This window comes from Topomyia yanbarensis, chromosome 2 (genome assembly GCF_030247195.1).
Source record: "Topomyia yanbarensis strain Yona2022 chromosome 2, ASM3024719v1, whole genome shotgun sequence".
NCBI classification, from domain to species: Eukaryota; Metazoa; Arthropoda; class Insecta; order Diptera; family Culicidae; genus Topomyia; species Topomyia yanbarensis.
This window is the reverse complement of record NC_080671.1, coordinates 313,547,012-313,563,824: the sequence shown is the minus strand read 5'-3', so window position 1 is coordinate 313,563,824 and position 16,813 is coordinate 313,547,012. Positions and strand designations below refer to the sequence as shown.

Sequence of the window (16,813 nt, the reverse complement as noted above, 5' to 3'; positions counted from 1 at the left end):
TATCTTTGCGTGGTTTATCTTCCACCGGATCGCACTCGCGATTCGACATTGATTGATTCACATACTGAGTCACTGGAACGGATTTCCGCTCAAGCAAGCCCGGTTGATGAGATCCTGATTGTTGGTGATTTCAATTTCTCCGGATTAAAATGGCGCTCTGCTTCTGACGGATTTATGTTCGCTGATCCCGAAATGTCATCTTTTCATGCTGGTATCACCAGTTTGCTTGACTGCTACAGTCTAAATCTGCTGCGCCAAACGAATAATGTGGTGAACGAGAACAACAGAATCCTTGATCTCTGTTTTTCGAGCAAATCTGACTACGCGCCAAAAGTTACCGCAGCACCGTTCCCCCTGGTAAAGACTGTTAGACACCACCCTCCCCTGCATATATTGCTTGAAGCCATTCGAGTGAAGCATGACTGCAATGCTTCTGACACCGTCAGCTATAATTTTAGAAAAGCCAACTATAATAGCATTATTGACTTCCTGTCGAATATCCACTGGACTGAAATTCTCGACAATGATGATGTCAACGTTGCAGTGCAGACCTTCTCCAATGTTATGAGCTATGCTATCGATCGCTATGTACCCAAAAGAAGTGGCCTTCAATCTAAGCACCCAGCGTGGCACACTGCCGAGCTGAGACGGTTAAAAGCGACTAAAAGAGCCGCTCTGAAGAAGTACTCCAAGTTTGGGGGCTACGTGCTGCGACATCACTACGTTCATGTTAACCAAGTCTATAAAAAGACATCGAAGCGTTGCCATGCCGATTACTTGCGAAACGTGCAACGTAAGTTGAAGTCCGAACCTAAAACATTCTGGAAGCATGTAAACGAGCAAAGAAAGGAATCCGGGTTGCCTTCAACGATGAGCTATGGAGGACGTATGAGCTCTAGTTTACAGGAGATCTGCCAACTATTCTCTGAAAAGTTCGCGAGTGTTTTCTCCAACGAGAAGTTGACACCGACCCAGGCTTCACGCGCGGCTCTCAATATACCTCAATCATACCAGTCTTTGAACTCTATCAATATCGACAATAATATGGTACAACTGGCGGTTAGGAAAATGAAGGCTTCAACCTCGGCAGGCCCAGATGGTATACCAACTATTATTCTAAAAAAATGCTCTGCCGGTCTAATTGAACCTCTTTGTCATCTGTTTCAATTGTCGCTAACAACCGGAGTATTTCCCGAACTCTGGAAATCCTCCTTCATGTTTCCAGTTCACAAAAAAGGTGATAAAAAGGTAGTTGACAACTACCGTGGTATTACAACGCTAAGCGCAGTTCCTAAGCTGTTTGAAATGGCTGTGTTGGAACCCATCTCCAGCCACTGCAAACAGTATATCTCCGAGACTCAGCATGGATTTATGCCGAAACGTTCAACATCTACGAATCTTCTGTCGTTCACAACATATGTTACAGATGCTATGTCGGACGGCCTTCAAACTGACGTTATCTACACGGACCTTTCAGCTGCTTTTGACAAGATAAATCACGCTATTGCAGTGGCAAAATTGGATAGACTCGGCTTTGGTACTAATATTCTCCGTTGGATGCAATCGTATCTCAGTGATCGTCGTCTAGCAGTCAAGATAGGTGATTGTGTATCCGAAGAGTTCTGTGCTTCATCTGGTATTCCGCAAGGCAGCCATCTCGGTCCATTGATTTTTCTTCTGTATTTCAACGACGTTAACTTTTGTTTAGAAGGACCACGGTTGTCTTTCGCCGACGACCTCAAGTTATACCATAGAATCCGGAATACTCATGATGCAGCTTTCCTTCAACGCCAACTGGAAACCTTTGCGGAATGGTGCGAGATCAACCGAATGACCCTAAACCCCAAGAAATGTACGGTCATTACGTTCTCGAGGAAAAAAACGCCAATTCGATTCGATTACTGTCTAGCTGAATCCACAATTGACAGAGCGAATTGCGTCAAAGATCTCGGAGTTTTTCTCGATGAACAACTGACGTTTAAACAGCATATCAGCTATATTGTCGCAAAGGCATCACGCTGTTTGGGGTTCATAATGAGAATATCTAAGCACTTTTCAGATATTTACTGCTTGAAATCTCTCTACTGCTCACTCGTTCGATCAACTCTGGAATATTGTTCAGTTGTGTGGAACCCTCATTATCTCAACGGCGTCCATCGAATTGAGGCAGTACAGCGCAGATTTGTTCGGTTTGCCCTTCGTCGATTGCCTTGGAGCAACCCTCACCAGCTGCCAAGTTATGAAAGCCGGGGTTTGCTTATTGGACTCGATACATTGCAAGTGCGACGGGATCTATTCCGTGCTATGACGATTTCGGATATTTTGCAAGATCGAATTGACTGCCCCGAGCTTCTCAGTGCGATAAACATGAACGTTCGCCCTCGCGCCCTTCGCAATAATTTATTCCTCCGATTACCTCTTCGCCGGACTAACTATGGAGTGAACGGTGCCATCATTGGTTTGCAGCGGACTTTCAACAGAGTTTCATCCGAGTTCGATCTTCACATTCCACGTAGCAGATTACAATTTGACTTTTTAAATAGATTAAGAAATTATCATTAGGACCACACTGTGTCTGTTGATATTAATTATAAAATAAAATAAAATAAAAAAAAAATTCAGTACACCCTTGGGATCATCGACACTCTGCCCACAGATCACTACTTCATCGTTTCGGACAGCCTCAGCTCCATCGAGGCTCTTCGTGCGATGAAGCCCAAAAAGCAATTCCCATATTTCCTGGGGAAGATACGGGAGTCCTTGTGTACGTTATCTGAAAAATCTTATCAAATTACCTTTGTTTGGGTCCCCTCTCATTGCTCTATCCCGGGCAATGAAAAGGCCGACTCATTAGCAAAGGTGGGCGCATTAAATGGTGACATATACGAAAGACCAATCTGCTTCAACGAATTTTTTAGTATTTGTCGTCAGAGGACACTCAACAGTTGGCAAACCTCGTGGAGCAATGGTGAACTTGGACGATGGCTACATTCCATTATCCCAAAGGTATCAACGAAGCCTTGGTTCAGGGGGATGGATGTGGGTCGGGATTTTATTCGTGTGATGTCCCGACTTATGTCCAACCACTACACCTTGGATGCGCATCTGCGGCGTATTGGGCTTGCGGAGAGTAGTCTGTGTGCTTGTGACGAGGGCTATCACGACATCGAGCACGTTGTCTGGGTATGCGCCGGGTACTTGGACGCCAGGTCTCAGTTAAAGGATTCCCTTCGGGCCCGAGGTAGACCACCCAATGTCCCAGTCCGAGATATACTGGCAAATCGTGATTTCCCCTATATGTCCCTTATTTATACTTTCATAAAAACGACAAATATCCCAATTTAGCCCCTCTCTTTTTATTTCTCGTTTTAGAAGCTTTCTCTTGCCTTGTGGGACCGATCAGCTCCAGACTGCAACTATGTAACCGCCGTCGCACTTACCACTACGGAAACTGAAGCGAGAGCGACTCAAGGTCCGATGACTTTTGAAGGATTCCCCGCGGGTCCGAAGAATACCATCCGCCAATCCGACCTACTAGACTGAGGCGGTAATCTTTCGCTGATCTCCCGTTTGAGCGAAAGTTGCAAGTTTTGCTCTTATCTCCCGGTCACCATCTACGCTTTCTCTCCCCTGTCCTTGATACAACTGCTTCTACAGCCCCCCTCTGAATATCTTGACCAAGCATAAGTCTCCGCTAAAAAGTTCAAATTTGTATTCTGTATTCCTAGTTTTAAGATAGTTGTAATTTTACCTCTTTGTTAAAACTATTGTCCCCCATCTTGTAAATAGAATTGTATCCCTAGTCTTAAAACACCTGCGAATTTTCTCATAAATATTTGTTCCCCCTTTTGTGTACCAAACTATATTGTTAGTTTTAAGATAACTGTAAATATTTCCTAAAAATTATTACTATTGAATTCCTTGTTTTAAAATTTTTTCATAAAAAAAATCTTTCGCCCCCTCTCTTGTATATAGAATCTTATTTCTAGTCTTAAGATAGCTGTAAATTTTTTCTTTTTTAAAAAAAATATTTCAACATTGTAACCTCCTAGTTTTAAAATATACAAAATGTAAAAACAAAAGAATTTGGCACCGCCAAGCTAACGCATTTGTGCCTATCAAATAAACGAAATGAATAAAAAAAAAAAAATAAAAAAATAATTGTCGAAGTTATAGTAATTTCCGCAAAACGCGTTTTTTTGAAAGAGGTTTGCCGTGACAACAAAAAATCATTAGTGTATGCACATGTGGTGTCCTTGAACGATTGATTAAAAAAAAATTTCTTTTTGGAAACGGGGACGATTTTTCCAAAAAAAAAAACACTATTTTCACCAGAAAAAATCACTCAAAAATTCATAGCATTAACATAAAAATTTTCCCGAAAAAATGGAGTCGTTCAAGGACACGGCAGGTCAGTTATGAACAAGCTAAAAAAAAGTTTGGAGATCGGTTGAAAACTTTTTCTGCAATCGTAGTCACCGTTTTTGAGAAAACATGATTTCGAGATAATCGCATTTAAAGTTTCAAGTATAAGCCACACAACTGTAAGAGAGCAATACGAAAAACGCTGTAACTTTGCTTGTACTGCTCCGATCTCTATAAAATTTGAGATAACATTTTTAAGAACCTGAACTTTAGGATAGAAGAATAAAAAAAAATCGATTTTTGGTCAACCTCACCCCTTCTTTTCATACTATGAAGTTTTTATTTTTTTATTTTTGATTATAGAGGTTTTAACCTTAAGGTCATTCGCCTCTTCGGGTTAGAAAAATCTCTCATGAAACATTTCTAACCCCTATGTGCGGGGTATGGACTCGAACCCAGATGCGCTGCGTACAAGGCAATCGATTTACCAACTACGCTACGCTCACCCCTACTACTATGAAGTTTTTTCATTTTTTGCCTTACTAATCTTTAATTTCATTTGCTTTATTGATTTTCTATAATTTGTTCTGTTTGGGGTTCTATTAGGACTCGAAACTGCATTTATGCCACCTGGGTTGGGTTCGTATGAGGCGTGCGAACTAATAAAGGATTCAACAGTAATATGCGTAAAAATGTCTCATCTCACTGTTAGGTGGATTAAATCGTTTTTTTTTCTTATGGCATACTCGATGTGAAAATTGTAATGGCCGGTATTCACGTAGTCTAATTTGGTTAATTTCATATAAATATTATTTCACAGTTTTTTTTCTGGCACGTAACATTTGAGTGGATTTATAATAAATTATTTAATTAGAAACTATATCGAAGACATCCACTCTCCACTCCCTTATGGTTTTTTTTTAACTTAGAGCGCAAATTACTATAAAAAAACAAAAAACCATTTTATTTTTTCAACAAACCATTTTTATAATATTTCATTAGGATAACTTTTTATAACATCCAACCTTTGCTTAAGAAGATTTTTAAATGAGTTGCAGTTTTGGTTCCGAAGCCTTCACACCAAGATAATATGAATTTTATCGTTGACGTAATTGCATGATAGAATTTAACAAAGCGTAATTCACGAAATGACGAAATATAACCATGTTTCGTTTAATTTTACATGAAACATATACATTACATGCGCAATGACATAAAATTACACATACTGCCAATCAGAACAAACGCTATATGTGGAGTAAAATTACGTGATTTACGAAATTCAACGCCATGTAACATTAAAATCAAACTTAAAAGTAAGTCTGGAGCAAATTTACAATAGGACGTTAGTAACTTGGATTATTACGACGTCATTACAACACTTTGCACTAATTTTCCAGTACACATCGAAAGCCGACGGTTTTTACTAGAATATTATGCAAAGAGTAGAGTAGTAAATGTTGAAATGAAGTAATGAACAGAAGAGAAAGACACCAAAGAGAATCTCTCATTGTTACTTACGTCCTATTCTAAATTTTCTCTAGAAGTCATTTTTGATGCTCGTATATGTCATGGTCAGGAGACGTAAATTTAAACGATTTTTTCTAGGTGTGTTAATAATTCAAACAGGCGAAATTACAAGCGCATTTTCAAATCAATCTAATAAATTCATATGACTGTAGAATGGCGTATCATCTATATTGCAGACATAAGAATGAAACGAGAGCATATACCGGAGCTTATAACAACACATGGGACAAACGAATCTGTATTTATAGTTGATGCAACCTGTAGATTCAATTTGTAATTTTGCTTGATTCATCCTCTCTGTCTCGCGCATCAAGTGGTTCTCTCATCTCAGTTCAATAACCATTTGAGTTCATTTTCCTCCGGAACCAGCTTTTTCATCCTGTTCATTTATAGCACGCTGTTCATTCAATAAACAAGCTTCGTAGCAAGATTTTTCAATTCATTCAACTCTTCCACGGCAATGCAGGCTGATAAACGTTAATCATGAAGCCCGCGATGACTCCATGCTCTGCCATTCGGGGGCTAACAATCGCGTCGTCGATTGACCGGTACCACCTTGCGGTGTTCATCGCGGTGGGTTCAGTTCAGTCGCAGCCACCGATCGCTTCGGATGTGTTAAAGGAAGTCGGTTAATACAGACGTCAGGCTTTGTGGTTTTATGTTTTTTCTTATATTGGCTATTTTTTCTGTACTCTTGAGGACCATAAAGCATACCGGTTTCTGCTGCTTTGTGAATGTCTATTTTTGTGCGAATACAGTTTTTTTGCTGCTTTGGCTGTTTATTTTGCTTCGTTCGGGCGGATAGTGTTGATGGAAACCTGTGAGTTCTAACCCGGAATATTGATGAAGCGTGAAGTTGCAGCACGATAACAGTGCCACCAGGTCGCGTGTGCTGGTGGAAAAGACGTCGCTGTGAATCATAATTTGGTGATCTCACGGTACAAAACTGCCAGCCTGCTGAAAAACGACGGTAGGTTAGATGTTTGCGGAACTGTTTACTTGTGTTTGAAGGTGCATCGGATGTTGGTACCCTTACGTTGGCTAAAGATAGCAGCCGTATGTGGACCGCTGCTGATAACGCAGAGAGTGTGGTGTTTTGAAGTGAGAGATAGTTGGCCGGAGTAATGTGACGTTGGCTGATGAAGCAATCAGACCTAGTTTCGTGGAAAATACTCGACTGTGAATTTCAACGTGGTGCGTGGTCTCAACGATAATTTACACGAGTGAAGCCTCGCACACAGCCCAATGGCGATGATGGATGTATGTTTCAGTTGAATAATGGAGCCTACAAGTTCAGAGTTCTGCCGTAATATGTGAATGAAAGATGAATAAAAATGAGCATGCGATGTAGGAAGTGAGTACTTTCATGAATTCAATACATTCGGAAGATGTGAAATGAAAAAAAAAACACGAAACATAAACAGTGATGTGGAATAAATGAAGTTTCTTCTTCGTTTCGAGAATGTAGGTCTTGGACTAACAAAGGATCTTCTCGAAGCGCAATTAAAATGTGAAATGTCCATAAAAGAATCGGTAGTGGCTGTTTGTGCGGTGACCATCATCATCAGCGTTTAATACCGCCGGCAGTAACGTTATCCAAGCAACAAAAGTAGGTGTGGGTAGCCGTATGTTCCATTCGTCTTTAATTATAAAACATAATTTATGTACCTGTGCCGGTACACCTTGTAGAATTACGTTGCACTTCTTCAAGTATAAAAAGTGCCTGGAAAGCGGTTCGAGGCACGTTGAAAGGAAGTTCTCTTTGTACTCACTCATGTTGTACTGATTCTTCTTTGCTGCTATACCTCATGGGATCACCCTTACATAATTCTAAAGTGCATATCTCAGTCGACCATTTATGATACCAAAAGCCGCAAGTGTGAGTGCAACGATATATTTTCGAATAATAAAACGAAACGACGGCAAAACAAAAGACTTCGATAACGCTACAAACGAAGATAGCAACAAGAATAAGCTGTGAAACATTACATTGCGCAGAAGAAACGAAAACAGAAATAAATGATAATGATAATTCCCGGTAGAGATGTTAAGATCATAGCCATACAAGAAGCATACGAATAATTAGTACACAAGGGTGGAAGAAAACGAAGATGCTTATTTGTGATTGCATATTACAGCAGGTAATTTAAGCACCTTAATCGACAAACTTCATAGGGCTAATCAGATTCGTGCACATTTGCTAGCCAATAGTGAAAAAAATAATTATTCTATCAACTCAACCGACTACATGCCTGTGAAGCGTAGCGATCGTGTGCTTCTCACCGTGCTATCAACGGTGACAGTGAATAGTGTGCTAGTAGTGAAGTTGATAACTGATTGTTGCTAGTTCGATGCTAATGAGCTAAAATCAAACATTCTGGCAATGCCTATCACTACTACGAAAACTGCAAGCGCAAGTGCATCCAACGGAAGAGATTCATCTACGACTACTGTAACTCCCAGGGATAGTTTTCTACCGTCTGGGGGCGGCACAGTTGCGAAAAATATTCCCAATGTCGATGCACCCTCGATATTGAATGCCAGCGGACGAACCGGACGACCAGGAAGTGGTCTTAGCTTGAGCGTACTAGGTAAATACTATTGTGAACCCTTTAACGCCTACTATCGTACGCTCATACTCATTTGAGGTTTGGAAGTTATCGTACCTTGAAATATTAGGAAATGGTCGAAAAACGTTTGTAGAATATGCAGAGCCGTAGCGTGGTCTTCTGGCATCCTTGGCGGAATCTCAATTTTGCGCCCTTTTTGTGTTTACTTTGGCTTTATGTTTCAGTTCGACCTTCAAGCAATAGTTTGTGTACATGGAAATGGCACACCTACCCACTATCACGCCTTACTGTCGTTCATTTCATGTAAATTGCAGTCACAAATCTTTTACTGTATACTGTAGGCGACGGAGGGAACATCTCTTCAGAAGGCTGTATATTAGGGTGCCAATGGCATGTATGGGAAACAGGTAACCATCGAATTTAATATCTAGACGCACCTCAACAGCATTAGCACCTCGAAAAAAGTCTCTTTGCAACATTTTAACTCAATCTGACACGATTAAGAGGTTGCACAAAACGGCCAAAGTGCACGCCAAAAACAAAAGGACCCTTAGAATATTCCAAAATTGAGTTCAAATTTTTGATGCTAAATGACTTAGAATGTAATGAAACATCGAGATCTACTGCCCCCCTGATTTTTTTTAATATAGTTTTTAGGGAACTTGGAGAATTCTGGATTTGAGTTAATACTGGGGTTTAATGCCTTCTATGCCAAATTTATCAGACATGCATGAAACAACGGAATCGAAAAAATATGTTTTGACAAAAGTTGCCTCTCTGGTACTCTTAATTTTTAAACTGAGATTTTCAAATAAAAAAATATTTTTAAGTTGGCATCAAATTCCGACATTTCATAGATTTCTAAAATATTTTTCATACAAAAAAAATAAAGGCTTCATTTCCAAACTCAAATTCTCCCTCAATTATTTTTTTATTGTACCACTAACGCATTTTTTCAACGTTACACCAGATCTCAACGCTGCATGACATTGTTTTTTCGATTGCCGACAAATTTTACATGGGGACTTTTTTCGAGCTGCCAACATTTTTGAGGTGTGTTCGGTTTGAAACTTCAGGATGACCCTAAATATTTGCACTCCAGTATACAGAGGAAACATTTTTAACTTTGAACTGGTTACTTGATTGTTGATTACGGTGAATATCATTAAATTTGAATTGCCAGTACAAGGGCCGTCAAGGCATTCCGGTTATATTCCTGACAGCTCGCACCCATCCTTTTGCTCAAGCAAGTGAAACAAAGTTGCTTTTATGATCTAATCTAGCTAATACCAGTCGCGCATTGCTGCGACTTTCAACGAATTAGGAGTAAAACACAATTTGTGCAGCTGAGTATATTATATATATATATATATATATATATATATATATATATATATATATATATATATATATATATATATATATATATATATATATATATATATATATATATATATATATATATATATATATATATATATATATATATATATATATATATATATATATATATATATATATATATATTATATCTGGCGGGCTGACAATCTCCAACCAATAGCACACAAACACGCTCCATAACAAATGTCTACTACATATAAATTTTTACGACAATCAGTTAAACCGTTTGGGAGTCCATAAATTACATACAAACATTGAGCCTTATATTTATAGATTGCTGATTAAGTTTTTCACATTTTCTTTGCGCCAGTTTCTAATAAAATAAGTTGCATCTAGACATATCGTCTGAAAGCAAACGACCACATTATTCCTTTGCTATCAAATTCAGATTTGTCTTTCATATTATATTCCCCATGTTTTCAGTCTCTTCCTTCATATTCTTCAGTTTTTACTTTGCATCTGGCTCTAGGCTCGTGCATAAATAAATTCTCCTCAAATCACCGAAATGATCCTAAAATGGATGTCGAACAAGATTCGTCATCAAAGATTCCGAGTTTCCATTTAAAATTCAGCTGGGTTAGATCAAATCCGATCTTTTTCGGATAGAGCTAAGTAATGTAATATTCCGCAAGACGTAGAAATATTCAGCTGTGCAGGTTACTTAAAAGTTCGCCTAGATAAATTTAGAATTGTGAAATTTTATCTAAAGCAAACAAATGACGTTATTTTTATGAAGAACTAGCGCGTTTACACGCCCGCTCACAAAGTTGAGATCAATTGTGTAGTTATCGATTCTAACTTGGCATGCATGGATCTACTGAAGGACGGGATTGGCTGTTTCAAGGATCCCTTGCTTCAATGAGCGAAGATTTCAAGTTTTCATGGTACGGCATGGGATTATCTTCTCGATGATAAATGATCTAGCTTACTCTACGATCTTTGCTACATCTTTAAAAAGGTGACCTACTTTACTGCCCAGGACCACATTTCCGTTTACCTCTTTTCTATGAAATTGAGAAAACTTGCACAATAATTTTCGCTATTTTTGTTGAAATTTCGTTGTTTATTCTGGACTAACAGAACCGTAGCGTAGTTTTCTGGCGCCTTTGTTAGAGTCTCTGTTATGTGCCTCTTTGCTGTCTAGTTTGGTTTTCTTGTTCAGTTCGACTTTCAAACAATAATTTTATGTGTACCTGGGAATGATACTCCTATCCTGACTTATTTTATGACTTAGCCTCACTTATTTTATGAAACAGACTAAAATTTTAGCGCCACCTAATGTTGACGCCCTTGGCCAACCGCACGCTACGGCACGAGAATATGACAATTTAAATACATGATGCGGAATAATAAGCGAATAAATATTACACATTAAACACTCTGCACAATACTTATGTAATATTTATTCCTAAAAGGGAATAAATGGATTAAACCAATTTGTGCGATTAGAAACAACACCCAACATAAATTAAGTTGGATTTTGTGTTTCGAATTCATCTCATCAGTAATAAGTACCAACCCAATTAGACGATGTATCGAAACTAGTACCCGATTTAACACTAGCTAGCCACTAAACCGAGATTGTCATACGACATAGATGACGTCCAAAGCAATTGGCTTGTCCCAAAAATGTTCCGAAGTGCAAAGGCTCTTGTTGTCCGATGAGAAAACGAAAACGAACTCTTGTTTTTTGGCTACGGAAAAAACACCAGGCACTATGCAATACTTATTCCCAAAGGAAATAAATGGATTAAACCAATTCGTGCATAAAAGGCACAACACCTAACTTAAAATGAGTTGAATTTTGGTGTTACGAATTCATCTCATCAGTAACTACCACCAACTCGGAGCCAAGTTAGATGATGCATCTAAACTAGTATTTGATTTTTGGGATTATGTCACACGTGGGTCCACTGTGCGACAACGAAGGTGGCGTAGCACCAATCAATTCTAAAATTCATAGCATTTCGCGACCCACAACGCAGAAATCTACCATTCATGTCATTTGAAAATTGCCCATGAAATTTACATATGTGATGTAAAATTATATCACACCATATTATTTGTGCGGGTGAATGACCAGTTAGTCTTATGGAGGGATCCGATAGACCATTGTCAACTTATCAATTACTTCAAAGCAAAACCGATGTATGGATTAGCATTATAACAGCAATCTAAACCCTATATTCTAATATAATGCGGATATAATACCAGAAAAGGTGAAATATTGTGCTATTACTGTGCAGAGATTGACAGTTCATTTCCTGCATTACTAATGCCATTATATAGCATCAATGCAAAAATGTCGAATTTGAGGCCCTGATATCGGCACTACTTAGAAAGCTTAAATTAGCTCTCATTTTCCGCGACGTTATTGTAATGCCTTCTTATGTTTTCTTTTTCGTATAATAAACAAAAAGGAAGAATATTAAATTCTGTTTAGAACTATAATTGATTCCTTTCGAATGCATTGTAATAAATATTTTAACCTTTTCGGAATTTGGCTCTCATACAATATAAAAAATGTTTTACGAAAATTACCTTTTTTTAGTACTTTTTTACATGGCTGGTAGCGAAGTCTTAAGCTACCTTGGCTGCCTACGCTATATTGAATGTTAGAATGCAATGAAATATACCGAGGATATACATAACTAATAAAACAACATCATTACATTATCATTATATCGGCTTTATATTGGATATGTATAGCACACATGCTGTAAAGATTCTTGAAGCATTATATCAGCTTCGTAGATGTATATAAAGCTAGCAATAATGCTACATTCAATATTGAGCTTAGCAGCATTGTTATTGTCAAAATGGGGTTTTATTGTAACATTAGTGCAAATGTATAGACAATATTGTGCAATGACTTAATGCTTATGGTTACTTGGGCCGTATGTTTATCTTGTATATATTGTCAATGCAAGTATGCTTCGAAGTAAAAATATCTGGGTATTGAGTCAAAGACCGGCAAATAACGATTGGCTTAAAGTTTTGGTGAAAAGATATCTAACATGTTTTATCTGGACTACCTTTAGATATACTTTTTATTTGATTGGTCGTATCCCTAGTAATAATTGTGGTTTTATGATAGTTTTATAGCCACTGATAAAACTTAGATTGCACTTGTAGCGTGCTATGAAACTTCAATTGTTACTTGGGATGCTGATTTACAGTCAACTTGTCTCATACCTACTGTAAGCTTACCCCGAAACCAAATTCTTTGATAAAATTTAATTTTATTTTACATCAAAAAGATAAAAACCTGTTTTAATCCACTTAGCAGTTGTGTCTTTCCCATTTACGCTAACTATCCCGAAATGGGGCTTCAGGAACCATCAAAATTCGACAACACTGTTTGAGACATGTTTTTAGCATCACCGATATAGACCGGCACCTTATTTCGAATAGAGATTGTAGGATTACTGGAAAAACAAGGAAAAAGAAATCACACAGACATTTTTCAAAGTGAATCGCAGATTTGAAACATTTCATAACGTTCCTAAATGAGTATGGCACAATGCGTCCGAAATTGTTTATGATCCAGAAAATCGGAACTTCAGGCCTCGGTTAGGCAGCTCATTTCAAGAGTGATTGAGAAAGGCAAAAAGGTGTCGACTCAGTCCCAGCAATTCGGATTTCCTCGAATTTTTTGGGATGACATCAAATACATTTAACATGAAACTGGCTTTTTTATGCATAATATTTAACTTGACGTGTCTTGCCTTCATTTTACTTTCATATTCTTTACTCCATATTTAACACACAAATTTACGATTATTATTTACAAAAGGAAATTTAGTTGGTAACGTAAGATGTTCAAAGTCGAACGGCGAATCCCCCGGGATCTTGAGAGTTCGAGGAAATTATTCACTAGTAGGAAATCTTTTGCTTTTTTCAATGCGTGTATGGTACCTACGTCAAAACGAAGTTTTTTAACATGTAACCTTTGTAAAAAAGTGAGTCCATAATACATTATTCAGATTTTTTTACGGTTACGCAACTCCACGATTTGTGTATTTTCAACAGCTTATTGAATTCATAGATGGATTAGGGATAGTACTTTCATTGCGCTATGGTTTTCGCTGAATATCTCGAAACGAGGATTTTTGGGGCTGGGTAGCTCTTGCGCTATGCTCCTACCAACATTATTTACATATAGAACCTGATCGTTTTCCGCAGGGTATGACGAAACAATCACCGAGAAAATTACTTCGTCACGCATCCCACGGCGGTGATACACATACCATCCTTCGGCCATGCACCAGTAACAGATAATCGTCTCAATAACGGTGCCTATCGCTGTGTAGGGCTAATCGATACCTCGAGGTGGAACGAAATGTTAATACCCATTTCCGTCAGACTCCCGTTCGCAAAGCGGCAAAGTACCCACAGTTTCACGGTGGTTGCATCACCGCTATAAACAGCTTAGGCATTTTGTGCCTTCTGTGTGCAGATTGCTTCAGTTGTAATTGTGGACAAAGCTTTGCCGTCCATAAGATGGAGCGATCCGTCCGCCTAGATCGGTCTTCTAAATTACAAAACTCAAATTGATTGATCGATCGCTTCGGGGCGCAATGACTGCCTGGGAGCGAAAGGTGCGTTCAGCACGTCCTTTCTCGTTGCAATGAATAATCAGGGTGGTATTATATTCGGGGAGGCGCCACCAACTACTGCAAGTTACCATACGAATGCAGAAAATAATTGGGGCAATATCAGTTTTCCGAAAGAGTGCCCTAGAACCCAAAAAGACCCTAATGCCTCAGTCGGTTTTGCCATATTAAAATTGTCACAACTCATTTATTTCTATCGTCGTTCACATTTCTAGAATCGTGCCCCAATCCAAGGCATAGCCACATGGCTGGTAGCGAATGCCTGTGGTCAAACCTTGAAAACCAAGCGAAATATGCTACGCTTTTGCATTCCGCTGTAGAAAAATAAACCAAGCTGCCACCGCATGCCACCAATTGTCAAGTAAACATACCGACACTCGTGCACACCGGCTGGACAAGCAGCCGGAGCCGCAACAAATTATGCAAATGACAGCTTTTGCGTTCCAGGAATTCATCAAAATTGATCCGAACATGTCTGAAGGTATGACACCGGTCATGTGACACATGTTCAGTGTACATATATTGTCCACTGTATGATCAGCAGCTAACAAAGGTGGATGATTATTTGTTTTGATCAAGAAAAACTTGTACGGCTGGTAAAGCGAAGTTGTAAATGTAATTATATGTTCGCAGTTTATACGTCATCTGCTTTCAGATCCACATGAGATATAGGTGAAAGTTGGGTTATTTAAAGAGATTGTTGACCAGTTTTGTAATGCATTCATTTGTTGAATGTTTTACTAGTTAATTTTACCTACTGGTTTAAAAAAGTTTAGAAGGAGTTTAAATAAAGATCTTCAGTTAAACTGCAGAATCTGCTAAAGGAATGCAAAAATGGTTTGGAGTGCATTTTAATTTTCTGAAGTTGGGAAAGGGCTTTTATTAGTGGCATTTTGAAGTATAATTTAAAGGCTAGCACGGACAAACTTTATTATGGAAGCAGTTTTAGTTTTGTCCATGATAATGATCTGAAGCATAGATTGATGGTGGTAAAGAAATAGTTTCTGTAAAACCTTTAATCTACGCTTTCTCATTCTTCTCAGATTCTGGATTTAAACCAGAATGAGCACTTGAAGGAAAATACGAGGCCAGGGGCGGATCCAGAAGAAAATTTCGGAGGAGGTCCGAAATTTCGATTTTGAAATATTCATTGAACAATATGTAATGTGTAATAACTTTATTTAATTAAAATCATTTTTGTGGTCGAATCTGATTTGGAATGATATTGAGTTGAAAACGAAATAAAATAGAAACTATTTTAAAATTTCACAACAAGCTAAAAAATTTCGGAGGGGGTCCGGACCCCAGCACTCTCCCCCTGGATCCGCCACTGTACGAGGCGTTTCATCAATACAAATTTTACCCTGCAGCAAATTTCCCGATTTCAAATGGGAGGTGTTATCTTGCTGTATTTAAGTCTACAACTTAATCTAGATCTGTGCAAACCTCACGATCGGAACTAGAATAACGATGTTTTAGATGTCTATACTATATATATTATCAATACATGGATAAACTATCATCCCAAAGCTTCCTCCCACATTTACTCAACCGATTCAAATGTCTCGCCTTCCAAGATTTTTCCCACCACATTTGAAAGTGTCGTTGAGTAGTGTAGTGCACAGTGCCTAAAAAGGTTAAATGTGTAAATTAATTTTTACCTAACAGTAAGCTTAGGTACGAGAGGTGTCGGGTCATTTGGCCGAAAGCCGTTAAACTGAATAAGTCATAAAGCCGAATGTCAGTAGGCTGAATGGGTCATTTGACCGAACACCATTCGTCCGAATGCTCCATTAAACCGAATGGGTTAATACGCCGAATGGGTTATTAGGCCGAACGGGTTATTCGGCCGAATGGATCATTAGACCGTGCCACCGTTCCATTAGGCTGAATTTCATTAGACTAAAGGCATCGTTAGCTTGTTAGTCTCCGCAGCGCTGTCTTCCTACATACCCTCCATCTTATCACTCTGTATGTTCCAATGTAGTAAATGACCTGCCAAGAACAATAAACCAGGTCGAGTCGTGGCATAGCCGGTTGTCGAAACTTGTTGGAACACAACATGTGGGAACATGGAGGATGATTGACGAACTTCGTTTGGAACATAAAGCTGGTAGTGCGCAGGCGACAGTGTTCCTTGTTGGAGGAAGAGCCGCACAGAGAGATGAATGAACGACTGCGCAAAGTTGTTACCATTTTTAATACCTATGCAATTAAGGATTACATTACTGCTATTGCAGCAAATTTTCCCAACTTATTAATTATTCCCGAAATAAAAGATAAATACCTACTAATTCTATTTTCGTGTGTATTCGGTTTGTGCAAACCGAA

The 16,813-nt window shown here is 38.6% G+C and overlaps 1 protein-coding gene across 4 annotated transcripts in view; it reads left to right on the top strand.

Moving 5' to 3' along the window:
- Positions 1-16,813, top strand: part of LOC131683594 (protein TANC2) — a 283,296-nt gene that overhangs the window by 89,701 nt on the left and 176,782 nt on the right. The window contains exon 1 of one of the 4 annotated variants that reach the window (XM_058965701.1): positions 6,468-8,486. The exons of the other annotated variants lie outside the window; for them this stretch is intronic. Coding sequence (XP_058821684.1) covers positions 8,279-8,486 — 208 coding nt within the window. The 5' untranslated portion in view covers positions 6,468-8,278. Of the gene's footprint in view, positions 1-6,467; positions 8,487-16,813 lie in introns of those variants that run through there. 4 annotated transcript variants of the gene reach the window in all.